The sequence below is a fragment of the Planococcus citri genome, chromosome 2 (assembly GCF_950023065.1).
Source record: "Planococcus citri chromosome 2, ihPlaCitr1.1, whole genome shotgun sequence".
NCBI classification, from domain to species: Eukaryota; Metazoa; Arthropoda; class Insecta; order Hemiptera; family Pseudococcidae; genus Planococcus; species Planococcus citri.
In genome coordinates, this window is record NC_088678.1 from 769682 (window position 1) to 797567 (window position 27886).

A 27886-nucleotide genomic window follows, 5' to 3' on the forward strand; every position below is an offset into this window, starting at 1 on the left:
CTAGTGCGCAATTTTTAGCCTTTGTGTATGTAACTGATTTGCCAGCATTATTCCTAGAAACTCAACTGAAAAGCCAAAAAAAAATATAATACACTAGCGTTCCTAGTTTCGATTTGAAAAACTTCTCCAAAACAAGATCCGCTGCGCCAGCCATTTTGTTGCACTATGCACTACTTGTGTGTTTTTCGATAAGCAGAGGAAATTTTTGCCGTTTGCCGTTTTCTCAAATGTTTCGCGAGAAAATCGGGTTTTAAAACTTATTTTGTGATTTTTATTCGTTAGATAATTTTCTTATTTCGGTACCGACATAGGCTACGTTTTCACCCACGTCTTAAGATTACTTGTTATACATTCCGCCGACTTGAATATTCGTTTTAAATGTATCATTTCATGTAAAGTGTTTCTTGACAGATCAACAAGATTTCGCAATTATGACCAATAATATACCTCGTACGCACGAAGGTGAGTGTATTTCAAAGTTAATTGCTCATTTTGAGGCCCAACTGGTCACATTATTCCCTGATTTGAATAATGAAATGTCTCTGTTCTAATCAAGCATACGTTTTTTCTTGCAATTCTAGAAATCGATGCTCAGATACGAGATATCCAGTCTCGCAAGAAGGAAGTTCACAATGGGAATTCCGAAAATACTGGAATAGGATTGGGTGAAAGTGGATATTACGATCGTGACATATACGAGGGTTCTGGAAAATTTGAAGGATATGTTACTTCAATTGCCACGACCGACGATGCAGACGTAAGTGATAAGTTTAATTGGCAAGGGTTATTGTTCCCGTTGTTTAGTTTCGAAATCTTATCTCGAAGTATAATTTTTTGCAGGAAGATGAAAATGATGTCGGATATATGCCCAATAAGCGTTCGTATACTGCAAGTGCCGCTCTTCTCAATGACGTACCAAAAGTAAGCGCAGATTTTCAAGTTTTTTTCGTTTTCTAAAAGAAAATTGGATGTTTTATGATAATTCTTTTTTACTTTTAGTCGGATAACGCGTACGATCCCTTCGCGGAAAGAAGACCGAAAACCATCGCGGAAAAAGAAGATGAATACCGAGCGCACAGAAGACGGATGATAATTTCTCCCGAACGTATTGATCCATTCGCTGAAGGTTTGTACCGATTTACTTCAATTTTCGATTCGCTTATTTTACACATAACGTATTCTTTTAAGGGAAAACAGAACAAATATTATTGGAAACGATAAACGTTTGTTCTGTTTTCATTTTATTTTACATAATTTTAGCAATCATTATGCGCTACAAGTTGTATTCTATAAGTTCGTATGTGAACATTTTACTAATATTTTGCTGGGATTTAAAATTGTATGACTGGATGAATGTTTGATAGAATGAGTGTGTTGTGTATACTCCTGTTTTCCTTTTTCCTTGTATTATTTCGTCAATTGTATTCTTTTTACGTGTATGTATTACCGATAATAATATTTATATATTGGTTCGACTCGTGAATTTATATAAACATATAAAGGATAGTGGCACGAGGGATCCACCCAACGGTCTTCGATTATATTCATGCCTGCCCCTTGTTCGATGCAAATCGTATTATAATGATTACTTTTCACCCCAAAAAGAACAGTACCGTAGCTTATTATAGTATTAATTTACATTAGTATTAGTGGACATTGGAGAAAAAACACTAATTTTATTTATTTTTTCTTTTGAGCGGAGTAGCACCATTTACGAAGTGCCACGATGGTTTCATCGATGTTGTCTTCAGGTTCCTAGTGACATATTCGCGTTGTCTTTTACGTAATCAGCTTTACGATTGTTTTATAAATTATGTTTGATTGACAGTTTTTTTTAAAACGAATTTTTTTCCAGTTAGAGGATGCATCGATAATGTCGATCGATAAATTTTTCGAATTGCATAGATCGAATGTGTTTTGAGAAAATTCGAAGCTAACCTGTAACATGTTCCCATGTTATCGGATTTGTTTCACTTGATTAAGAAAAAAATTCGTGGCTTATGATCGGCTGGTTAATTGTCGACTTCAACCATTTTTTTCAGTGTATGATTTTTAATTAAGTAATTTTTAAGATTTTATGATTTTTTACGTTTAATTTTTGATTCTATTTTTCGTTTTTCGTAAAAAATGTTGTAATTATTGCGTTTTACAACGTGAATATTCACTATCTATGTCCGGCAAATGAAAAGTAATTTTACTGCCAGGTTCCTTCGTATTCTAATTCTCCAGAATGTGTGAAAACCGTATGTGTGTTGAATGGAACAAGCTAAAAAATTATTAATTAAAAACCCAGCTTAATTTCTAGGTCGTTTATATAAAAAAGGTTGACGCTGTATTCGTAGAATATGGGATGTCGCTGTAGAAGAAATGTGGAAGAACCAGTACGTACACGTTGGTAGCGTTAATTTTAAAATTACCAAACAACATTATACGTTATGAGGAAAAAAGACGAAGTTGTTTTCGTCTTTTTTCCTTTATTACCGTGTTGCTATTTGATTTTTATTCTCTCGTTGAAAAAGGAGAGAATACAAAATGTTGGGTAAATGTATCAATTTTGATATTTTGATCGTTTCACGAATCACGGATTGGAAACAAAAAAAAATTGTAATTATGACAATTACTTTCTAAAAGATAATACGATTTTGAATTTTTCTCCAAGAAATTTCAATATTGTTGTTGGTAAACTTTCAAGATGACGAAACATAGTTGAAAAATTAATTTTCTCGTCCTAATTTCTATTTCCGTTACGAAAGAGAAATTTCTATAATGTATGCAAATTTTTACTACGATTTTTGAAATTTGGTGTTTTGTTTTGGTGTGTAGGTGGTAAAACTCCTGATGTCGGGTCCCGAACGTACAGTCAGATTATGCTGGAGCAGCAGCTCCGTGGAGAAGAATCAGATGTAAGTTGGATAGATAGGTTTACTCAATTTGATAAAAAGTTCCGAATGTGCGTGTTATTTAATTACTTTTTATTCGATTCAGGTCAGAAAAAAATTGGTGGAAAAAGCGAAAGATGGAACTTTGAAACCGGTCGTCAGTGAGGAACCGGCGGCAGTTGTCGGTAAAAAGCGCGGCCGTTGGGATAAAACTGCGGATGGTGTAGCCGCGGTACCTGCTAAAAAGAAAGCCCTCGCTGTGCCAGTTGAATCCACTTGGGAGAAAGATGATGTATGTGTGTCTTTCGTTTGAATATTATTTACGATATTTCTGCTATTTGAACATTTATTTTTAATGTTACAAATTTTTATTTTCATACAGGCTGCCACGCCGGCTACGCAGAGATGGGATGAAACGCCTGCGTACGCCAAAGGTAGCGAAACACCGGGTGCTACTCCTAGTGCTCGAATGTGGGACGCGACTCCAGCTCATGCGACTCCTGGCCGAGAAACGCCGCTGGTGAGCGGAGAAAAAGCGTCGGTGCGTCGTAATCGATGGGATGAGACGCCAAGGACGGAAAGAGGTGAGTTTGCGACGAATGGAAAAAGATAATTTGGTTGATTTCAATTTACGAACGTGATTTTTGTTTGGTTACAGAAACTCCGGCGCACAGTGGTTGGGCCGAAACGCCGAGAACAGATCGGACCGGAGGCGATTTAATCCAGGAAACTCCTACTCCGGGCGCTAGTAAAAGACGATCACGATGGGACGAGACGCCGTCGAACCAAGTGGCCGGTACCCCGGGTACTGTGACACCCGGAGCAATGATGAGCTCGATGACTCCCGCTACTCCGGCTACGCCTCATGCATCGGCTACTCCGTTGATGACTCCGGGTGGCATTACGCCGATGGGTCCTAAAGCGATGGCTATGGCTACACCGACTCCAGGTCATTTGGGTTCTATGACTCCGGAACAACTGCAGCAATATCGATGGGAGAGGGAAATCGACGAAAGGAACAGGCCGCTGAGCGACGATGAACTAGAAGCGTTATTCCCTCCTGGTTATAAAATCTTGCAACCGCCATCCGGCTATATTCCGTTGCGAACCCCTAGTCGAAAGCTGACGGCTACGCCTACACCTATCGCCGGTACTCCTACCGGCTTTTTCATCCAGTCGGAAGATAAATCGGCAAAGTACGTCGACGATCAGCCCAAAGGAAATTTACCATTTTTGAAGCCGGAAGACGCGCAGTACTTTGACAAATTATTGATCGATGTCGACGAAGAATTGCTCAGTCCGGAAGAACAGAAAGAACGCAAGATTATGAAGTTGCTTTTGAAAATCAAAAATGGCACGCCACCGATGCGTAAAGCGGCTCTCAGACAGATAACGGACAAAGCCCGAGAGTTCGGAGCCGGACCGTTGTTTAATCAGATTTTACCGTTGTTGATGTCGCCGACGTTGGAAGATCAAGAACGGCATTTATTAGTCAAAGTTATCGATCGTGTGCTGTATAAATTGGACGATCTAGTCAGACCGTATGTACATAAGGTAAGTTTTGCGCTACTTATCGTACGTATCGTATCCAACGAGTTGTGTACTGTGTATTTGTGACTAATGCGTGCGTGTATTTTTCCAGATTTTAGTTGTAATTGAACCGTTGTTGATCGACGAAGATTATTATGCTCGTGTCGAAGGTCGTGAAATTATTTCGAATTTAGCAAAAGCGGCCGGGTTAGCTACGATGATTTCGACTATGAGACCCGATATCGATAACATCGACGAGTACGTTCGTAACACGACAGCCCGAGCGTTCGCCGTAGTCGCATCTGCTCTTGGTATTCCATCTTTGTTGCCTTTTTTGAAAGCTGTCTGTCGCAGCAAGAAATCGTGGCAAGCTCGACATACCGGTGAGTGGATATTTTCTACTTTTGAACTGCGCACTCGCGTATTTCCGATTAATTTGCTGACAATTTATTTGTTATCCAGGTATTAAAATCGTGCAACAGATAGCCATTCTAATGGGATGCGCTATTTTACCGCATTTGAAAGCTTTGGTCGAGATTATCGAACACGGTTTGGTAGATGAACAGCAGAAAGTTCGAACGATTACAGCCTTAGCTATCGCAGCTCTAGCTGAAGCAGCTACGCCTTACGGTATCGAAAGTTTCGACTCTGTTTTAAAACCTTTATGGAAAGGTATTCGTACGCACAGAGGAAAGGTACGTACAATATCTTATGTTACGATGATGCGGCGTGTTTTTTTTTCATTTTCTTTCTGATTGTGACATATTTTTTTTCTTCAGGGTTTGGCTGCTTTTTTGAAAGCTATCGGTTATTTGATCCCGTTGATGGACGCCGAATACGCCAACTATTATACGCGAGAAGTGATGTTGATTTTGATTCGTGAGTTTCAATCTCCGGACGAAGAAATGAAAAAAATCGTATTAAAGGTACGAAATTGATAACTGGTGTAATTAGCGAACCTTGTGTAATTTTCCGTTAATCGAGATAATTAATCGTATCGTTTCGCTTGTCGACAGGTAGTGAAACAGTGTTGTGCGACCGATGGTGTGGAAGCTCAGTATATCAAAGATGAAATTTTACCTCACTTTTTCAAACATTTCTGGAATCATCGTATGGCGCTGGATCGTAGAAATTACCGACAGGTAAGTCAGTTCTCCATTTTTATCTAGTCTGTGTCGAGCTTTCTTACGATAACGTGATTTGTATTTTTCCTTTCAATAGTTGGTGGACACAACTGTAGAAATAGCCAATAAAGTAGGATCTTCTGAAATAATAAATCGTATCGTCGACGATTTAAAAGACGAAAACGAACAGTATCGTAAAATGGTTATGGAGACTATCGAAAAAACCATGACTAATTTAGGAGCAGCTGCCGTCGATTCGCGATTAGAAGAACAACTCATCGATGGTATATTGTACGCGTTTCAAGAACAAACCACTGAGGTAACTATCTGTCCCGTATAACGCGATCGTGTGATTATAAATTTTCAAACGAGCCGATAAAATATTAATTTTTCGTACTTATTTTTTTTCAGGATGTGGTCATGTTGAATGGTTTTGGCACAATTGTAAATCAGCTCGGACGTCGAGTAAAACCGTACTTGCCGCAGATTTGCGGTACTATATTGTGGAGATTGAATAATAAATCGGCCAAAGTACGTCAGCAGGCCGCGGATCTTATATCTAGAATCGCCGTTGTGATGAAAACCTGTCAAGAAGTGCGTATTATAGATGTTATTGCGCGTGTTACTTACTTTAAATATCGTTAAGAAGTGAAATTGATTTTAATTCCGATTTTGTTTCAATTAGGAAAAGCTGATGGGTCATTTAGGAGTTGTGTTATACGAATATTTGGGAGAAGAATATCCGGAAGTATTAGGTAGTATATTGGGCGCTTTGAAAGCCATCGTTAATGTTATCGGTATGACAAAAATGACGCCTCCTATCAAAGATTTATTACCAAGATTAACGCCCATTTTAAAGAATCGCCACGAAAAGGTGAGTACGAATATCGAACGAGGTGGTAGATTTTTGGCCAAGTTTGGAACTTTTTTTTAACGAACTGAATTTTTTGGTCGTGATTCCAGGTGCAAGAAAATTGTATAGATTTGGTGGGTCGTATCGCCGACAGAGGCCCCGAATACGTTTCAGCCAGAGAATGGATGAGAATCTGTTTCGAATTGCTGGAATTACTGAAAGCGCACAAAAAAGCTATTCGTAGAGCAACAGTGAATACTTTCGGTTATATCGCCAAAGCAATCGGGTACGTAGTTCGTTCTATTCAGTCGCTATATCGGTTACTTTCGTAAATCGACGTTTTAATCACGCGTATGTATACGATTGATTTTCAGACCTCACGATGTACTAGCCACCTTATTAAATAATTTAAAAGTACAAGAACGTCAGAATCGTGTTTGTACGACGGTAGCGATCGCCATCGTTGCGGAAACTTGTTCGCCTTTTACCGTATTACCAGCTTTAATGAACGAATATCGTGTACCCGAGTTGAACGTGCAAAACGGCGTGCTAAAATCGCTATCGTTCTTATTCGAATATATCGGCGAAATGGGTAAAGATTACATTTACGCAGTCACGCCGTTACTTCAAGATGCTTTGATGGATAGGTAAGAATGGTTTCAGTACGTTGCCTATATGATATCGAATCAATCGTGCGGATTCGTTAATTAACGATTTGATTTTTTTATTTCGTTTCGCAGAGATTTAGTTCACAGACAGACTGCATGCTCGGCCATCAAGCACATGGCTCTGGGAGTATACGGATTCGGTTGCGAGGACGCGCTTATACATTTATTAAATTACATGTGGCCCAACGTTTTCGAGACGTCGCCGCATTTAGTTCAAGCATTTTTAGACGGTGTTGAAGGCTTACGAGTAGCCTTAGGTCCTATTAAAATTCTTCAATATACGCTTCAAGTGAGTTTTTTTTTGTTTCGTTTCGTCGTTACGATTTATCAGATCTTTTCGAGATTAACGCAAATTATTGTTCTTGTGTTCTTTTTTCAGGGCCTGTTTCATCCTGCTCGTAAAGTGAGGGATGTTTATTGGAAGATTTATAACGCGTTGTATATTAGCAATCAAGATACGCTAGTTGCCGGATACCCTCGTATAGAAAACGATGCGAAGAACATGTATAATCGATACGAAGTCGATTACATTATGTGAAGCGAAACGTATTCTATCTAGAGATTTTGAATATACGCGAACATACTAAATACTATTTATTATATTACCTGTGTGAATTTGAAATTCCCCAAGTTTCTCGCTGTATATACCCGATATGATTACGATGCGTTATAATTGCAAATGAGATGGTATTTATAACGTCGCCGATTGTATTTGTATTTTATAATCGCTATCCCGTGTGAATAAATCATTTATTTTTGTTCTGATTTTCGACTTTGGTATTTTAAATGACATTGACTGTACTGAAGCGGTATCGAATCGGAACGAAAATCGTGAGGGATTTTTACTGCAATGAAAGAGCTAAGAGACGAACAACACTACATTGGAGCGACTCAAATTCTTCTACAGTCTGCTGCCAAAAACGGAGTAGAGGATCATTCAGTTCCTTCATTCCAACTATTACGATTATAATGGTGTATAAAAACCACACACATCGTTCAAGTTTTGAAATTTTTTTGTTCTGGGATTATACGCAAGTTTGTAGCGTTTCAGTACAATACTAGCTTTTTCGCACAAATTGTTTTTAAACAAGTTTTGAAAAAAGTAGTATACCGCATCAGTTTCATTTACTTCTCGGGAAATACCGTTGATGAAGTTGTCTTCGTAGTACGTAACGACAAATCTTTCGACTCGCTTGCAATAGAAGTCAGTAATAATTCTTCGTGATTCATTCAACTCTTGCGCCATGTTACACAAAATTTCGAAATTATTTGAACTTACGTTACATTTAATTTCACCGAGAGTTTTTTCTATCTTTTCTTCGGGTACCTAGATATAGTTTCACGGAAATCGAACCAAAAAGGAATTGCAAAAATGTGATTTACATTCACGAAACATATAATAGAAAAAATATTCTTCGAGACACTTGGTATGCTTATTTGCATATCAGAAACAAAATGCAAAGATCGTGCTTACCAACGTTACTTTTGAGCATTTCACCCTCTAGGTACTTAATATTATTTCTCAATAATGTGGGTAGGTATTATAAAAAGTTGTTACGATAACCTCACCAAGAAGTTCCACAGTTTCGTATTTTAGTCGTAGATTATCGCTTAACGCGTGAAAATTATTTGCAATTGAACGATTTAAGATTACTTACCGAAGAAATTTTGTAATTTCGTTAAGATTTTTTAATTTTTCAGGAATTATTTTTGCAATAAAACGTACGATCGTGTTGACTTAAAAACTGAATTTTCAATACATATTTTGCCAAATTAATTTGAAAAAAAATTAAAAACATAATTTAAGGGAGATGGCGAGTGTTCTATATAGATGCACTATCGTTGGGTCGAGTCATTATAAAAATTATCAATCACTTATCAAATCTATCTAGATAGGTACACTTAACTATTCATGCTATTGATTAATAATTATCTCCTAGGTACTTTTCGAATCCTGCAGCGTGATAATAATTATGTAGTTTTAATTAAACTGAAAGAATTGATTTCAAAATTAATTAATTCTCGTTTAAAAAATATTTATTAGGAACTCGTATTGCTTGGCCTATAATACTGTTTTCTAGAAATCAAGATAATTAGGTGAGATATTGGATTAAGATATTTTGGAACTCCGTTTCATTGAGCTTTGGCAACGGTTTAAAATCTACGTCGCCGGAAGGATTACTTCTTTTGCGAATGCTAAACTTAGGAAGAGATATTCTCGGTTTGATCGGTATCACTTGCGGTTTCAAGTAATACGCAGCGAGTACAGCGCTCGGACAAATCCATCGCTTGATAGTTTTATTCGTTTTCGTATTATTAATGGAATTTGCTTCTAGTTTATTTATGGTGGTAATTTTTCGACTTTTAATTTTTCCCAAAACGTTAACGCGCCAGTCCTGAAACATAGATAAGTTTCTATGAATGATTTTTGAATTAATTTCTATAAAAAGCAGGACTAGCGCGTTTTGTGTTATTTTATCAGTACTTGAATTTGAAAATTTTTTACAGATTTCTAAATGAGTTTTGCGTATACCTATGTTAAATATGTTCTCTGAATAGCTAAAATCAATTTTCAATTTAATTTTACAAAAAGATGAGAAAAAAACTTCAGCGGGATCCTAATGAAAAGTCTTACGCAAGATAAAACATCTATGTTAAATAAATTGCCTACCCGGTTCGCCGTAAATACGTGTTAATTGGTTCTCCCTGTTCATTACGTATAAAAACGTTGCCTTTTCGTTTTCGTTTTTTTTTGTTTTTGTTTTTTTTTTTGTTTTTGTTTTTAACAAAACTTATAAATAAAGAGAAATATTTTTCGAGATGTTCAAGTAGAACGAGTAGTCTTGGAATGATGATGATAAATTCATTGGAGTGAGAGAGGAGAAGAAGTGGTAAGGCTAAGAAATGATGAAAGATATGTATTCGTTCGATTTGGGCCAAGATTTTAAAAATCTTGAACGCAGTTTTCAATTTTAGATTCGATGAAAAATTATTCTACGATTGTTCTATGTTATAAACCATCACGAATGTTGGCTTAAGCAATAAAATCAAATTTTATGAAAATAAATTTTCATTTCACACTTGAAAAAAAGAAAAAAACCATTTGTACACATACATACAGGTATAATACAGAATTTAATATAACTTTTTTGAACGTATAAAATTATATTACGATACCAGCGAAATTTGCATTTTCGACACGTTTTCCCAAGAAACGAAATAAATTTTACGAGTCAACTGTATCCTAGGATCGAATACAATTTTCAGTGCTTCCGGATCTTGTTGAAAATTGAATTCGTTACTAGTGTCCATAGCATCGAGTCCTGAGACACACAAAAAAAATGAAAAATTTTAGAAAGTGCAAATAGAATAAATTTAATTTAGTATCAGATCAGGTATTGATGTGAGACATCTCGTATGTACTACATAGGTACTTACTGTAAACACTTCCTCCTAAAATGTAAATTTGCCGCACATCGCGTACGAATTCAGGATATATTCTGATGGCTAATGCAATATTCGTCAAAGGTCCGGTGCAGAAAATCGTTACCTCGCCTGTAATAATAAAATGTTTCATAAGATTGATTCGCAAACAACGATGCAAAGATGCATAAGTACGTATGCGAATGATAAGAACCGAACCTGGGTATTTTTTGACGGCATCGATTATGGCTAATACTGCGTGGTATTTTGGTAATTCATCAATGGATGGACCCTGATAACCAGTCTCACCGTAACCTTCGTAACCAAAATAATATTCGCGTTCTTCGTTGGCATCCGGATATTTCAAAATACCCACCGTAGTACCCATATAAATAGGAATCTGCAAAAACGTAGGTAATCGTGTAAATAAGTTTGCCTATAGCGAAAGACGAACAGGCACCGATGGAACATCAGCGCGGCGTAGGACAACTTACATCTCGATCCTTTTCTAATACTTTTAACGTTCTTAAGATATTTTTGGTGGCATTTTTTACATCCGTATGCCCAAATACTGTGGTAATAGCTAAAACTTGAGCCGGCCTTAGACGCTCCGATAGTATCATGAAAACAGCAATCGCATCGTCTACGCCTCCGTCGGTATCTATGATGAGTTTTCGAATTCGGTTCTTGGACATGAAATTCGACTCTACCGATTTAGCCGAGTATACTCCGGCTTGTTGTTCTCTGCCTCTGAATACGGCGAATCCGTTGGCGAAGCTATTAAAAGCGCTGCTCAACATACCATTTCCATCTCCATTCGTTATGGATACTACACCTTGAATTCTGCAATCGCGTAGCAAAGTGTTAAACCATTGATGAAAGGGATAACGAGGGCGTTTATGCAAGGTGCAATAGGTAACAAAGTAGGCACGTAGTGAATGCATCCCATTCCCAAGTGACCATCGGTCGCAACGTTCGATTTTATTTTTGAAAAGTAAAAAAGTCGATAAGATAAGAAAAGAACAAATTTTCATCAATTAAAATATTTAATCGATTTCAACGATAAAAATTAATTAATTTCTCATTTTTAAAGAATCAATTATTTTTACTCGAGCATGAACGTGAACGATTGTATATGTAGGTATGGTATACACATCTACGTATAATATGGGAGATAACGAAAATTTTCAATTTTTTTCTCCTGAAATTGAAAAACGAATAGGTCGCTATTGCAAGAGCTATTTATCGAGAACATTTAAAGTACCTATTACTTATCGAATGAAAACTCGATTGCACCCACCAGTGTGGATATTGAATTCAGATAAATATGTTTTGATTAGTTAATTCGATATTTTCAAAGAATTCCAATTTCTCAAGTAAAACCATAGTGAAGTATTGTGAAGCTAGACTTCCAACCTATACCTACTCACTCGAGGCAGAAGTTAAAGCAAACCCTCTACTAATTAACCCCTTCAGGAGAATACGTAATTCAGGTCCCAGGTAATTCGTCGAATTGAAAATTAAATATTACAATAGGTACTTACGCAACACAGCCCCAAGTGATTACGAAAAATAAGAAAATACAGAAAAATATGGCAAAACTGGCTACCACCAGACCTCTGAGCTTCTCCAAATTGTTAAAATAGTTGGTCAAAAAGGTTTTAAAACGTTTTACGTGAACGAATATTCTGAACATGCCTGCGGATAAATAAAATATGTTTAATTAATACCCTACTCGATGCTTCTCCTAAAATATGAAATCGATACGGGTAATTTTTAAATAATGAAAATTGGGACACAATTATAAACAGCTAAATTTAGACACTCTTCCGCGGTGAAAATATTAGTAATATTAGGTAAGCAATGCATCGTATGAATATACCTACATAAGTAATTATGCAAATGTACTTACTGATGCGCTTCAATTCATTATTGCAAAATTTCACACAGATACTTGGCAACTGTGCTCGATAACTTTTTACCAACTGAATTGAAGAGAGAATAAAATCTCCAATGTATCATAATTTTCAAAAAAAAAAAAAAAAAAAAAAAAAAAACACGTATAGGTGAGTACGTACGAATGAAAGAAAAAATTTTCAATCAATAATGACAGCGCAAGTGTTTGAACCCTTTGTCAGTTAATAAGCGTAAAATTTACCAATAAGTAATTTAATTAAGAGATAAAAATTTTCTCATCGTCGATTAAAAATAATGATACGAGCATACGGCAAATTTTATTTCTTCTTTTTTCACGATAAGTAAAAAAATGTTAATTGTTTCGAACCAGTTCGTGCGTCAGTTCAAGGCTGTAGAAATGTGCGCTTATAGTACAATGTATCTACTCGTATACAATTAATTACATACTTATTTGTCACATTAGAAGAGGTGGATGAGGATGTCACGAAAAATCTTGCATCAAGATCTCGAATAATTGATTGAGAATTCTCAAGATAGGTATTGAAAATCGGTTTTATAATATTGTAATCAATTTTGTAGTCATTTTTTATTATCAATGAGACAAATAAAATAATGACATTTTCAATCATTTCTGAGCATTGAAGTACTACTTAATTTTCACAATACCCAACACCATATATAAGGTACAGGTAGGTAGTTATTAGTTAGGTATACATAGGATACTGCGCAAAGTTCATATTGGTTGGTTCAAAACATAAATAAATAAATCCTTTTGGTATTTTTGTACAAATACATACGTAGATATACATTATACATACCTAGATAGCTAAACTTACCTATTCATCTTCGATTTCAAACTATCTGCGATATGTTATCAAGTTGTGCTAATGCGCGCCTAATCTACATACAGATAAATTTAATAAATGCTATACGATGCGATAAGATGCAAAAAAGAATCTTCCCCTCGAGGTTTTGTAAGTTCTAGATCCATCTCACACTTCTACGCGTTACGCAAAAAATACTCGTCTATTAGTGTTGTTCGAAGAAGCGTGCTTTTACATATTTACTTTTGAGACGAAATCGCGATGAAAATACGCGCTTTTATATAGTTTTATTTCGATGAATCTCTCCTATAAAGTCACTATTATGTCCGCTTTCCTTTAGATACGCGACTGAAAACAGAAGAAAAATTCGGTTGGCTTTTTAATTAGTGCAAATACTAATAAGGAGTTTATTTTTACAAATCGATTATTGCGCGTGGTTGCCGACGACAAATTCACGAGATAATTATGGAGTTTTCAAATTTCAAGTGTATTTCGGTTGTGGTCATTACGAGTGTGGTTTTATGCTGTGTTCAAAAGTGAGTTGAATTTATAGAATTATCACTGTTTTTAATCTGCACGTAGGATTAATTATTAATGTATACTTATAATCGTAAATTTACATACCTACTCGTAAGGGCTTCTATACGAGTATTTATGTTAGTCAGTAATAATCAAGAAGGTGGGAGTTGGAAATTGGAATTTGGAAAAGTGTTTTATTTTACCTAAGTATACTCGTACATGGCATAAGTCTTGGATCGTTCATCATCTAAATTAGGTATAACTGTGTGGACTAAACACTGGATTGCAAAAAGTTAATTTTACGCATCCGCAATTCTAATACTTATAGGTACCTAAGGTACGTGTTATTAGGATTTATATTGATTTTCGTGCATATTTTTTGTCCACAGAAACGGAGTAGTTGGCCAGAAAAATGATGAAAGTCTCGAAACTATCCTTTTACCCAGAAGTATACATACACGACATGTTAGAAGAGTCAACAAATTTTCTCAATCTGTTACTCCTCCTATCGTGAGTACTATGTTTTATTTATTACGTACGATTATCAATAAGTATTATGTTTGGAAATAGGTACATACATCGATAGGGCCTATTGCAATGTCAAACGAGATAGGTTATTTTTTTGGCCATAATATTTGTGCCTGAAATTCACCTAATAAGTAGATATAAGAACTTAAACTACGATGTATTTATGAACCAACGACGATATAAGCCCATTCTAATCACCGTTGGTCGTTAGAATTTGCGAATTTATTACGTACCTACTTAATCGTGAAAGTGCCAATTAAACCAAATATCTAACTACGAATTGTATGTAAATACTCGTAGGTAACATAGGTAATGAAACTGATCGATACCTAATTGCAAATAATTTTCTTTGTACAGATGGACGTGGATCTTTCGACAGAAACCCAAAAACCTCTCAACGAATCGGATAGTTCGGATGAAGTTGATATATCGATGGAAACTTATTCGAACAACTCATCATCGCAGCCTGAGCCACTTACCGAGCGAATCGATACAGTTGATAATCACTCGTCCAGCAGTTTGGAGCTCGACAAAATGAATAAGTCCTTTTCCGAATTACACAAAGTTTTAATCGACGAGAGCGGATTCCCGACTCAAAGTAAACCCCCTCGAGCTGCTGCTAACACCAAAGAAACCGTAGAAATAAATGAAGAGAAAGATAGTGTGAAGTTAGGTACGTATATTTATTGGTATATGTTTTGTTTTCGAAACTCGTGTCAATGTAGATATGTACATATGTATACCTATTTGTATAATTTGATATCGAGTGTTCGCTTTTGAAATATTCGCAGACGACAAAGAAGATCAAGGATCGTCGAATTTGTGGATTTACTCGAACGCGGTTTGCATACTTTTGGTGGTGGTCGTTTCCATTTTTCTGATTTATTATCCGAAGAAAAAAGATCCGCGTAGAGCGTGTAAGGATTCGTCGTCATCGTCTTCAGAATCGTCGACATCATCTTCTTCTGCTAGTTCGATGGCTTGATCTCTCTGCCTGTAATACCTACCAAACCTAAGAATTTAAGCCTATTCAGCGTTTGGCGACTAATTATTTGATATGTATTATACCTATCGACGACGCATTTTCATGTTACAAAAGCGTCTTATATACGCGTGGTCGCAATTTTTTCTACTCGTGTGTATTATAAGAGTGATTTTTAATGATTTTTTTCCTTAAAATTTTAGCAGTTTAATTCGTATTGAGGCGATCATTTTATGTTTTCGTGTTGAAAGGGGACTTACTGTGTACTTGTATGGGTACTTATCACGTGTGACTAATAATTTTCGGAGCACTTTTCATTTGAAAACGTGATTTTTTTTTTTGTAAATAATTTTTGTATCAATTTTTATTAGATTATTTAAGTCGGTTTTATACCAAAAAATATCAATTTTAAAGACTAAACATACCACCGTCATATTTTTTAAGTTTATAGATCGCGCTTACCAAGTGGCAAATGATTGGATCTGATCAGTAACCTACTTCATGGATCAACTTTAACTTGACCAGATCTGATCAGACTTGTTCAGATCGAAGTTGATCGAATTAGACCTGCTTAGACTTGATCAGATTCAATGAGGGAGACCTACTTGAATCTGGCCAAATCTGACCAGATCTGAATTATATATCCGATCTTGATCATACCGGATCAGATCTGATCAGATCTGACAATCCATTTTCCACTGGGATAGTCGCGCTTTATTTCTTATTTTTTTGAAAAAGCTTTTGCACCGTTTAATTTGAAATCCCAGTGGAAAATGATCGGATCTGATCAGATCTATAATCAGATCCGAACACACTGTGGATGCAATTTGACCCGACCAGATCCAATTAGATCTGGTCTGATCGAAGCTTTAATCGAATTAGGTCTGTTTAAACCGGATCGTAATTATCTATTTTTGGAAAGACCCGAGTGCATTTGACCCGATCTGAACAGATCAGTCCAGATCTGATCTACGGTCATTCCCTAGATCCAATCAGATCTGAACAGATCTCGTCATTATAGATCAGAGTTTTTAAGGATTAGATCTGTTCAGACCTGATCACTAATCAGATCCAATCATTTCAATAAGAATTTGTGTTAAAATTAAAAATCTGTTTTTTTTTCAATTTTAAATGCTCGCATATTTGTCATATTATTTGGTTGTACATATATTATTTTTTCAAATTTTTGTCATATTAATGCAAATATTATACTTACCATTTAATTTTTGTATCATCGAAATACGTAGTAACTTCATTTTTTAGCCTCCAATGATGATATCCTGCCGCTTATTTCTTCTTGAATTTGATGATTAAAAATGGTGTATCAGGTTCAATATCCTTCGTAAACTTATATACTCGTAGGTAGGTACTCGAATTGAAAATTATAAAATCAGTTTGGTAAAAAATATTTAAAAATCATTTATTAATTTAATAAAAATTACAAAGTTTAAAATTACACTTAAATTTGACGTTTATCAAGGTTCAAGGATATTATTTTGTAATCCATCAAAACCATGAAAAATGAGAACAACCTATGTAGTTTATTAGTAGGGTAGCAAATAGGTACTTGCAGTTCAAATTCGATCGACTTATTCATTTAAGAAATATATTATACAGATATAATAGGTAAATAAAGATCTAAATAGGCACTGGTAAATGAACATGAGCTTGTGCACGCATAAGTAACATGTACTTATAGATTCATATTAAAACAAACTTTAACGCATAGGGATACTTTGTGATAGCTCTCCAGTATTTTGAGTGTTTGATGGCAGCCTGGCCATCAAATAGCCATGGATTCGCAACTTCAACTAATCCTTATTTCAAGGTTTGTTTTAAATCGAGATTAGGTGATCTTTAGTAAGAGTACCTTCGAGTCCACGCTCAATATACGAGTATAGGTAACAGGTAATGATTCGCGACCAATCTCAAATGTAAAATATTAGATAAAACCGATACCTACTTACCTACTTGGCAAAAAATTTTTAGATCTGATCAGATCCGGACAATTCCTGAAATCTAGTCAGATCAAAGCTTTGATCGGATTAGCTCTATTTAGGCATGATCAGACCCAAAAGGGGAGATCTGATCAGATCTAACCATGTCCCCCCGAGTAGGTACGTGTAACCTAGTAAATTTTTAAAATATTTTTTCAACTCATCAGCCTCATTGTCATAAAAAAGTATAAGTTTATGGTAGCTGAGGCTAAAATTATGCTCCAAGATAGTCACCCTCTATGCCCAGATGTCAGTTTTTTGTTTTTTTAAAGAGGCTGTCGCCACCATCTCGTATGGGAAAATATCACTGTTAGACAACTTATTAATAATAAACTTAATGAAAATGAAAGAACATTTGAGTTATTGTAAAATCCACCGTACACTTGTAAATTCGCAGTCTCAATACTGTATTTGCAATAATCTCCATCTAAATCGAATAGAAAAACACACAAAAAAAATGCCATAAGTAAATTCGAATGATGATTAATCGCTTGAATCTCGATTGTAAATCGAATAAGTACGTACCGTAAACCCAACCGACAAATTCGCCAGTACGTAAATTTTCATTTCTTAACCATTCTTCTAGAGGTTTGAAGTACTCTCGAACAGCACTGGCGTCTAATCTATTTTCACCGATGGCCAATCTTAGAGTTTCTTGCCACGGTAATGACGAACCAGTTTCCATAAGACGCCTGAAAATATAAAATATTACCTGTATTATTTTTTGATTCGAAATTTCCACCGTAAGTAGGTATAGTGAAGTTTATTGGTGGGGGGGGGGGGGTGAGCTGGGCTTGAGAATTGTTTGAATATCTCTAAATGACCTCAGGAACTTCGTTACTAAAAATGATATTGCAACCAAATTGAAGAAATTCATCAGTCTCATAAGGAAACTTTTAAGCTGACAAGTTACCGATTTGAATTAAACCAATATAGACCAAAAGAGCGTGTCCTAAAACTCACGGTAATGAAAACTTCAGGAGCTAAAGTTCATTTTTGGAAGTTTTGAAAAAATTTTGAAAATCAAAAAAATTCATAAAAGCTGCGTCAAGGTTGATTTTCATACTTTTTCATGACATAAACTTTTTTTGACCAAAGTCAACCAATGTGGATTACTTTTTCGATCCCATTCCCGAACATCAATTTTTTTCTAGTATAGCAGCTAGCCACCAATCAGGGAAAGAGAGATGAGAAACGATCTCGGACTTATGCATAACTACTTGCTCTTGCTATGACAAAACAGGAAGGTAAACTATTGGTAAATCACTTTTATGTCGCACGTAAGTATCGAGTCTTTGAAACGAAAGAAGACGATTAAAGCAGACACTATAAGAATACTCGTGCTGACAGTAAACATGGAAAATACTCGTAGGGACCTAATAAGTATAATAACCATTACGAGAGTAGATAGAGAAGTACATTCTTCGATTACAGAACAATGCCTTCTCGTAAAAGACGACGCGAGACGTGCCTTAATAATTAGTCTTCTCGGTATACCTATTTTATTTTGTAATAATTTTCGTTTCGTGACTCGTGATCATCGAATTTTCAAAAAAAAAAAATTGACGTTTGAACAGATTGATGCACTATATAACCATTTGTTGATTTAAAATTAAGTAGGTAGGTACCTCGGTATTACGAACTAAAGTTCGCACTCATTTTTACCAATCATAAGTAGATTACCTAGATAATCTACTTAGTCACATTTTTATATAATAATGTAACAATATCTATGTACCGGCTAATTGCACGTACCTCTACCTACGTAGGTATCTTTTCAACATTTGTGGACTTTTTTGGCGAAAAAAATGCGATTTATGTGCCATAAATATGCTTATATAAGTATCCAGTTTTTTTTTTCTTCAAATTAAAATCGATTTATTACTGGATTTAATCTAGAGCAATGACCAGGCTAAACTGACATATCCTTATACGAGAAATACCTACCAAAGAAGTAAAGTAATAGCAGGCTTGCTGCTTATGAATATACTGAAAAACTGTATCTATAGGTACTTATCTATAAAATTATTTTTTCTCTTCTTTTTTCTTTTTTTTGAAAATTCGACGTAAATGTTCAAATTAGAATCTATGACCCAAATCAAGTTTTATAACACTCAAAATTTCAACACGTTATAGTAGGTATAGATTTAAAATCGTTTTGGCGCCTCCAGCGACCTTTTGAAAACTACTGACTCCAGTAAATTTTTGAAACTTGAATTGCGGATTTTCAGCCTCATTGGAAGAAATTTTGTGGAAATTTCAAGTTTCAAAAATCTGCAGGAAGCTTCAGAACTGCTCAAAACGGTTTGAAATTGTCTGCAATCGATTTGGCAGGTCGAATATAGAATATACCTATGCCAAATTTCACTTTTCTAGGTTATTATTACTCATTTTTGGCTTATATTTGATTTTCAAAAATTCATCAAAAATCGAAATGTTGGAAAGCAAAATTTACGATTTTGTCCCACTAGTCAATCAAAATAGCCGTCATTTTGTTCTTGGGGCCAACTTTTTTGGCTAGTTTACTTTTAAATGTTTCTAAGTATGTCTCCTTTAAAAAAGAATTTGTCTCGGACGATCGGTAGGGGAGGGGGGTGTGCAAAGATCAAAACAATCAAAAAAATACATCCAAAAATATGTACAATCTGATTTCATTTTTAAAATTTTGGCAAATTTTAAGAAAACTGAACTTCAGTTCGTGGAGGAAAAAGTAAAATTTAATTTTTTAATAAAAATCGAAGTTATTGTGGAGCAAAATATTCGCGAGTACATAAATAGGTGGTAGATATACCTATACTAATACTATAAGAATTTAATCAAACGTGCTTAATTGAGGATAAGCTAGATAGTTATGAGAAGGAGAATAGGAGAATACTCACGTTAAAATAGCACCGGCTTCTTTGCTTCTGTAAATATCACATTTGTGTAAAGGTTTTCGGGCATCGTTTTCCACATATTGACCTGCAGCTTTACATAAAGCTCTGAAAATCTGGAATTCCAATATCGTTCCGAAATAGTATCTGAAAAGAAAAGAAAAGAAAACTATAAGTTCAATCCGAGCATGTTGCATACCACTATTTTGACGTGTCACAATGTCCACTAAAAACTAATTACGTAAAAAAATTGGAAACTCGAGTCAAGAGCGTGCGTATGCGTATGTTTTTTTTTAATAGTACCATACCTATGTACTTATTTGTATTATTATTGTTACGTTTACGCATTGGACCCCTCACTAAATTTGTTATGTAAACACTAAACAGGCGAACTGCAGATATATTTGAAGGCAAGCTTAGAGATATACTCGTATGTAATATACCAAGTACGAGTAGGTACTAGGTATACCTAGACCTACCTACCATGGATGTTGTATATCTTACCTATCACACAGTTATCACAAGCATCTGAGATTTCGACAATATAAAAAAATCATTGCTCTCATCGCGTCGATATCCAACACGTAGCCTATAATAAAAGTACCTGCTCGTAGCTCCATATTTACTCGCATACTTGGTAGATTTATTGGAATATAAGGTCAGCTAATGTGGATCAAGTGACTCCACATATGGCCGTTGCTGTTACCACCGCATCGGTAACCAGTACTTTTTCAAATCGAAAGTGAAAAGGAAGGAGATACCACCATTGCCTACCCTTCGTCCAGTTTTAATTCTTATAATTAGTTTTTTAATTGCTTCTTTGCGAAAACTTATCAGTTTATCTTTCAGCCGATACCAGTTCGAGTGATTGTTATTTTTTTCACGAATTAATTTTCCATTCGCGATGATCATTCGATTTGTGGTAAGTACATACATAGATACCTATCCATGTAATAATTCATCTTTTTTTTTTTGTTGAGTTCTCCATCAGTTCTTTGGTTTTTGTTTTAATCGATAATAATTATCTTTACAATACTAGGAAGATTTAAAGTAGCTATTCAAGTTTTAGAATATTTCAGGCACTTATCTACTAGTACCTACTTAGGTCTAGGTCTACAAATGAGTTTTCGTTGAAAATTTTTTCAAATTTTAACACGGCTTCAAAATTTACTTAATGAAACGTAAATTCAACGCAGTATAGGTAGAAAATGAAGAATGCAGTCGCAAATGATTAATTTATTCTTCAATAGGTAGTAGGTGTAGGTACATTAAACCATGAGAGCGAAATCAAAATTAAATATGAATAACATTTCAACCAATGTTAGTGACCGGGCAGAAAAAGTCAAAATTTAAAAATACAATGCAACTTTTCTAAATTCCTTTCTAATGGACTCGAGTATAAAACTTACATAACATTTTTTTCAAAGTCCCATACTTACCTAACCAAAATTTTGCACTCGAAAGCTCATTTTTTTGTCTGTAGGTAGGTAAAAGTATAGGTAACCATCATCAATCGATGGAATTTCATCATTTCCCGCTCACGATGCTCCAAAATTAGGGAAAAACAGAATACCTACTTATAATATTGATTTGTCGAATTTGATTATAATATTGCAACCTTTTATAGCCTTTCAGCTAGCAAAATGATTTCATTTTTCCCCACATTTTTTGCATGTTCCTTCTATATAAATGGAGGAATTGATGGGGAAAATGAAAATTTGATTAGATTTTTCTTTTTTTCTTCTTCAAAAGACCCAATCTAAAAATTCATTAGATGTGTACCTACTTTTTAAACGGATTTTGGCAGATTTTTGAGAATCTGGATTTTGGAAGATTTAGAATTGCACGAGAATCGGCTCACGTAGTTGCTTTTAAAAACGGATTTTAGATTTTACTAGAAAAAATAAGACTTTCAAGGTTTTAAAAGTTGATGAATACCTAAAAAGGTTTTGGAATAAGAGATTTGAAAAACGTCCGTAATCCAGATTTTTGAAAAGCTGCCAAAATCTGCGTAAATAGAACACATGTAATGTTTCATCGAATTCCAGCAGGGTATCCTAAAAATAAACGAACCTACATAACTCGAATGGTGTATTTTTTTGCAATTGAAAAGCGCGAATAAAAGTTTTTTAAAAAAATACAAAATCGTCAAATTTTGAAAAAAGTTACTCGAAACTTTGTCTAACCGGTGAAGTTGAGGCCCCAAATTGATTTCCACCAATTTCGGGATGATGTGGACCCTCTAGCAGAAGCTGAATTTTCCCCGGCAATTTCAAATTGCAATCAACTCTGATAGCTGTTGAAAATTATGTACATAGGTTCGAATTTACGAGTATGACATAAAAGACATACTTAATTAGAGCAGGCGAATCACAAATCTGAAGCGACGAGTGGAAAAGTGTATTTTTTGCAAGGTGGAATATCTTAATTAAATTTAAAAAAAAAAAAAAAACAACAAAATCAAAATCGTCATTTTTTGCAAAAAAAAGTACCTACTCCGAATTTCTGCTATCTCTCGAAGTCGACCCTTCGAATCAATTTTAACCAGTTTTAGGTCGATATGAAGCCTCTAGAAAAGATCGACTTTTTTCCAGCTACAACATAGGTATTTCAAATTTCTTGATCGCTCATAACTTAATGCTTACTGTCCCAAAAATAACCGGATAATTTCATCCACTCGACATCAATTTTTTTTTGTTCCTGTAAAAACGTATTTTTGAGCCGTGCCGAGATTGGGGGCGAGAGGTTAACTTTGAGGAACATGAGTTTTGAGAAATTTGTTGCAAAAATTGACAATTATAAAATTTTTAAAAATTTAGATTTTCGAAAAAAGTGGATTTGCGATTTGCTTGCCCGGATTGATTCATAAGGTCGGACTTACGACAGGATTCAATTTTCAGCAGCCGAAGCTGATTACAATACCTTCTAGAGCGATTTGAAATTTGCTGGAGAAAAATCAATTTTCCCATATTCTCAAAAATTTGTCAAAAAAACAAAAAACCGGCTTTGGCAGCTGAAAATTTGACTCCAAGGTCTGGATGACATACTCTACAAGTGAGCCAAATTTCAGCTCGATCGGAGTATTTTCTTATTCAAACAGTTAACATATTGGTGGCAAAAATGTCGAGTATAATGACTAATGAGCTTAATCCTGAAAAATACGCAAACTAATCGGACAAAATTCACAAATCGCAGGTATGGTTCTTATTGGTGGGCAGTTTGCTGGCAGCGAACGAGAAGACCTCGTCACTCGACGATTCAAAAATCTCGCATCATAAGCAAACAGTACAAAAACGCAGCGACGATGGCAGCCAAACAGCTCCGCAGAAACGTGGCCTTTACGGTTTAGAAGCGGTGGAAATAGCGCACGCTGACGCTGACGCTGCACCTCATCTACCTTCATTCGCGACATATTCGTCAACTCCAGTACCTTTGGAGTACTCTTCTGCGGGGTCATATGTCGAGTCAACTTCCGCGTACCCCGAAGTGATCATAAAACCGTCTTCGGTACCCGTGATCTCAGCACATTCGCATCCTCATCCTTTGCCAACTCCGGCTGCTTACGAAGACGTACACGTAATATCATCGACTCCGGATACTTTGGTGCCATCACCATCGCTACCGCCACACGGTATCCAGCTCGATCCGCACGTCAAAGAAATCACAGTCACCAAAGAGGTTCCAGTGCCTTATTACGTGCACGTTGAGAAAAAAGTCCCTTATCCGGTCTACATTCAAGTTCCACACCCGTACCCGGTGACTGTAGAAAAACACGTCCCTTACGAAGTGCGAGTTCCAGTCGATCGTCCAGTTCCAGTGGCCGTACCTAAGCCTTATCCTGTGCACGTGGCCGTCGAAAAACCAGTACCAGTACTGGTAGAAAAGCACATTCCTTATCAGGTCAAAGTGCCAGTCGATCGTCCTTATCCGGTTCACGTGGCTGTTGAAAAACCAGTACCATATCCGGTCCAAGTGCTAGTCGATAGACCCGTCCACATACCTAAACCATATGCAGTTCGCGTACCAGTCGAGAAACACATACCATATCCGGTCAAAGTGCCCGTGCCCGTGCCCGTGCCCGTACCCGTTGTTTCCACTCACGAGAAAAATTACCACTATCACGAAGAACCCACCTACGTGAAAGCTTATCATTATCCTTCTCACTCTAGCAAATACTCGTCGCCTTGGACCAGTCTTTTTAAACGCGATGCTCATTAAATTCCCAAGTTCCTCTATAAAACGATCGCCTAGTACGAATTTTTTTGTCATTTCGTTTTGTTTTCACCCATCATACTTACATTTCCTTCGATCATGTAATTTGTATTCCTTCGTTTGATTTAATTTAATTTTTCAAAGTCAAACTTAGTATATGGTACTAGACATATGAACCTTCGCGTAGGTGGATTGCAATTACTGTAGCCATTTTCAATGAAGATAGCTGACAATGCAATTCTTGGTACTTTTGATGGCGGATGGAAATTAACAAAATATTGTCACTCGAGTAACTTATGGTTTCAATTTGTTTTTTTTTCAATCGATATACAGAATGTATTGACAAACTGCGATGAATTTTCATATTTCGAGAAAACTTCCATCAACTCTTCGCGTATCAAAAATACCAAGAAAGAAAACCCCTTCTTAACGCTAGTACCTACATGCTCTAAAGTTACCATTTACCTATGTTGATTAGGTACCTACATAGGTAGGTATACCCAAAGTCGTTGTAATTCGACCTAATTTTATTTATTTTATTTATTCGATTATTTATTTCGCGCGTAATTCAGTTAGCTCGGATTTATTTAATTAAATTATCAACTTTTGTACAAAAATGTAATAAATAAATGATTTATACGTCGTGTACGTACTTACTGCCATCAAACCAACAGACTGCAGAACGAGGAACGAAACGCCTTCGATTAAACAAAGCTGCAATTTTATCAACGTCTCCAACAAACAATGTTTTACGAGAAAAAAAAAGTGACAATGTAGGTACTTTTCACACTTTGTCGCGTCAGGAATTTTCTTTTTCTGATCTGTGTTTATGTTCGAGAACGAGGCGATTTATGTATTAATTAGATTGAGGTTAATTAGGAATGAGGCAGGTCGAAGAGAAGAATACCAGATTTAAAACTTCTCGTTTGAATTGACCGGCGCGGCGTATGCTGCACTGCATAGCACATTGCATTATAATGTAATTCAGGCAGCTAAAAGTTCAGCTGAGGTTTATTCTTGAGCTATTCAACGAGTTTATCGATATTTCGCTTGATTTCCTGATGGACATCTCAAGTGCGTTTTTTATTCAAAATACCTAAATATTTGCATAAAAAAATCAAAAATTTTCTGTTTACGAGAAAGTTTTTGAGTTATCTCATCTAAAACTAACCCTCCTTCAAATCTCCGAGTTACACTAGTGCGAGCCATTTTAGAGCCTGCAACGCAATTTGAAATTTGAAATTTAAAAATTTCTCCAGGAAGCGTGGAAAGTAAATTAGGCACCTAAAATTCGAATTGTGGTTTATTGTTGACTTATTTAAAGAATTTATCCAGGTTTGGGCCGATTTCTAGGTGGACACCAAAAATTGCGTTATTTTGACCAGACGTACTCGTTTTGTATAATATGAAAAAATTCCGAATATTAAAATGTTCTTGTTCGAAAGGAAGTTTTTGAAATATAGTCGTATTTTGTCTATAACCAACTTCCACACCCCCTGTCGCGGATTCGCGGTTATTAATTATATTTGGCTATGTTTTTGTTATATTTAAAGTTCGCGATCTCGATAATATTCGGCTGCTAGGTTTGTTATCTTGAAGATTCAAAAGTTTTTGTTATTTTTTTTATTCGAAAATAAATAGAGTATGAAAAAGGTTCGTTTTGAAGCGATTAAATCAATCGCCCTTATTGTTGAATTTCCTTTTTCGTTATGGTAGCAGGCTGATCCTAAATAATCGTTCGTTTCGTCCTCCGAATTCGTTGGTAAATTCCAAAAATGCCGGAAACCAGCGAAAATGCAGAAAAGCTAAAAGCGTTATCCACCCGAAAGTCCAGACTTCGTTCTTCACTAACTAGAAGTATGTCATACGTAAGTGAAAAGCTGGCGACGGCAGATTTTAACGAAGTTAAAGTGAAATTGACAATGGTCGAAGATATATATAAAAATTATCTTGCTTTACTTGACGAATTTGACAACTTCGAAGTTCCGGATCTGGACCCTTTCATAGAAAAATTCGAAGATGACTACATCACCATTAAAGGTAAATTAGAAAACAGTATCGAAAAATTCTCTAATAGCAGTGCAGTTCCAGGTTTTAAAAGACAGTGTACAACTGAATCTGGTGGTAGCGGTAGTTGTTGTTCTTCTTCAAAAGCTACGATTAAGTTACCAAAGTTGGAGTTGAAGAAATATGGTGGTAATCTACTTGAATTCGAATCGTTTTGGTCTTCGTTCAACTCAGCTGTACATAATACTGATTTAGAAGCAACTGATAAATTTACGTACTTGAGAAATAACCTGGTAGGCGAAGCTGAATTATTGTTGAAAGGTATGGGTACCACTGCTGCAAACTATCCGATCGCATACGAAATGGTAAAAAAGAAGTTTGGTAATAAAAAGAAATTAATTGATTTATTATATGATAATTTAACGAAAATTCCAAAAAGTAACAAATGGAGAATTCTTCACTCGTTTATTAATTGAAAAAATTCATATCGATAACTATCATGTCGGCGTTTCCCATACTCTCTCTGAATTGAGAAAAAATTTCTGGATTCCAAAAGGCAGATCGACGGTGTACTACGTTCTAAAAAAATGTGCTAACTGCAAATACTATGATGGTGGTCCATATAAATATCCTGCAATTCCTCCGTTACCTGAATTCTGTGTAAATCAAAGCAGTCCGTTTTCCTGTTGTGGTATCGACACATTTGGTCCTTTATAAGTCAGTGATAACTCAGTCCAGAAAAAAGTATTTGTTAGTATTTTCGTTTGTATGATTACACGTGCGATTCACTTAGAACTTTTAGAGAATATGACCACTCAAGAATTCCTACTCGCTTTTCGTAATTTTATAGCATTACGCACAATTCCAAAATTTGTAATAAGTGACAACGCGCCGCAATTTAAAATAACTAAATCGGTTTTTGAAAATCTTTGGAAACAAATAATTTCTGATAATGATGTAATAGATTTTTGTAAAAATAATTCGATAGAATGGAAACTGTTACCTGAATATGCCCCGTGGCATGGCGGTTTTTACGAAAGGTTAATCGGTATAGTGAAAATGTCGCTAAAGAAAACAATTTTTAATTGTATAATAACAGAAAATCAATTAAGAACCGTGTTGTACGAAGTAACTTCTGTAATTAATTCGCGTCCTATCGTTTATGTCGGTGAAAATGATAGTAATGTATTAACACCTAATGATTTGATGAATAGCAAATTCGATTTTATTCCGGATATCGATAATGTTAAAAATATTAAACGCGATGTAATCGTAAATTTATGGAAAAGATCTAACAATATTATTAATCAATTTTGGAACGTTTGGAAATTCCAATATTTAACTAGTCTTCGCGAACGTAATATTAGTATAAAACAAAAGAAAAATGTAGTAGATTTAGTTCCTAAAGTAGGAGATATCGTATTAATCGAAGGTGATAAAAAATTTTGTCCTAGAGGAGAGTGGAAAGTTGGTAAAGTAATTAATGTTAATGTTAGCTCAGACAGTAATGTTAGATCAGCAATCGTTGAAACTAAAAATTCTAAACTTAC

General features: G+C 35.5%; 5 protein-coding genes across 7 annotated transcripts in view; 3 read left to right on the forward strand and 2 right to left on the reverse strand.

Moving 5' to 3' along the window:
* The first annotated feature begins 149 nt into the window (after nucleotides 1–149).
* Sf3b1 (splicing factor 3b subunit 1) lies at nucleotides 150–7819 on the forward strand. 2 transcript variants are annotated; one of them, XM_065347661.1, is made up of 19 exons: nucleotides 150–462; nucleotides 582–757; nucleotides 841–921; nucleotides 1000–1126; nucleotides 2824–2903; nucleotides 2986–3171; nucleotides 3262–3463; nucleotides 3538–4433; nucleotides 4522–4792; nucleotides 4872–5104; nucleotides 5189–5335; nucleotides 5426–5551; nucleotides 5631–5852; nucleotides 5945–6127; nucleotides 6219–6407; nucleotides 6497–6672; nucleotides 6761–7033; nucleotides 7127–7343; nucleotides 7434–7819. In XM_065347661.1, the coding sequence occupies exons 1-19, from the start codon at nucleotides 432–434 to the stop codon at nucleotides 7590–7592; spliced, it is 3975 nt and encodes a 1324-aa protein (XP_065203733.1). In that variant the 5' UTR covers nucleotides 150–431; the 3' UTR covers nucleotides 7593–7819. The 2 variants fall into 2 exon arrangements, with proteins under 2 accessions (XP_065203733.1, XP_065203734.1); XM_065347662.1 differs by lacking the exons at nucleotides 150–462; nucleotides 582–757; nucleotides 841–921; nucleotides 1000–1126 and adding an exon at nucleotides 1236–2381.
* Nucleotides 7820–9103: 1284 nt separating this feature from the next.
* LOC135833862 (uncharacterized) lies at nucleotides 9104–13368 on the reverse strand. 2 transcript variants are annotated; one of them, XM_065347669.1, is made up of 7 exons: nucleotides 13231–13368; nucleotides 12022–12175; nucleotides 10972–11320; nucleotides 10697–10877; nucleotides 10493–10609; nucleotides 10232–10377; nucleotides 9104–9450 (listed from the first exon to the last, which is right to left on the reverse strand). In XM_065347669.1, the coding sequence occupies exons 2-7, from the start codon at nucleotides 12171–12173 to the stop codon at nucleotides 9148–9150; spliced, it is 1248 nt and encodes a 415-aa protein (XP_065203741.1). In that variant the 5' UTR covers nucleotides 12174–12175; nucleotides 13231–13368; the 3' UTR covers nucleotides 9104–9147. The 2 variants fall into 2 exon arrangements, with proteins under 2 accessions (XP_065203741.1, XP_065203740.1); XM_065347668.1 differs by lacking the exon at nucleotides 13231–13368 and adding an exon at nucleotides 12390–13117 and having other exon boundaries at nucleotides 9105–9450.
* A 32-nt stretch (nucleotides 13369–13400) lies between these two features.
* Nucleotides 13401–16487, forward strand: LOC135833864 (uncharacterized). The gene is made up of 4 exons (XM_065347672.1): nucleotides 13401–13754; nucleotides 14127–14247; nucleotides 14623–14938; nucleotides 15057–16487. The coding sequence occupies exons 1-4, from the start codon at nucleotides 13684–13686 to the stop codon at nucleotides 15248–15250; spliced, it is 702 nt and encodes a 233-aa protein (XP_065203744.1). The 5' UTR covers nucleotides 13401–13683; the 3' UTR covers nucleotides 15251–16487.
* Nucleotides 16488–16641: 154 nt separating this feature from the next.
* The window catches only part of LOC135833857 (angiotensin-converting enzyme-like), a 52342-nt gene continuing 41097 nt past the window's right edge, over nucleotides 16642–27886 (reverse strand). Inside the window, exons 11-13 of the mRNA XM_065347663.1 lie at nucleotides 20124–20264; nucleotides 17770–17936; nucleotides 16642–17671 (exon numbers count right to left, since the gene is read on the reverse strand). Of these exons, the coding sequence (XP_065203735.1) occupies nucleotides 17511–17671; nucleotides 17770–17936; nucleotides 20124–20264 (469 nt within the window). The 3' untranslated portion in view covers nucleotides 16642–17510. The remainder of the gene's footprint in view (nucleotides 17672–17769; nucleotides 17937–20123; nucleotides 20265–27886) is intronic.
* On the forward strand, nucleotides 20904–24977 carry LOC135833863 (tetra-peptide repeat homeobox protein 1-like). Its single transcript, XM_065347671.1, has 2 exons — nucleotides 20904–21039; nucleotides 23313–24977. Exons 1-2 carry the CDS (start codon nucleotides 21022–21024, stop codon nucleotides 24333–24335), a joined length of 1041 nt encoding a protein of 346 aa, XP_065203743.1. The 5' UTR covers nucleotides 20904–21021; the 3' UTR covers nucleotides 24336–24977.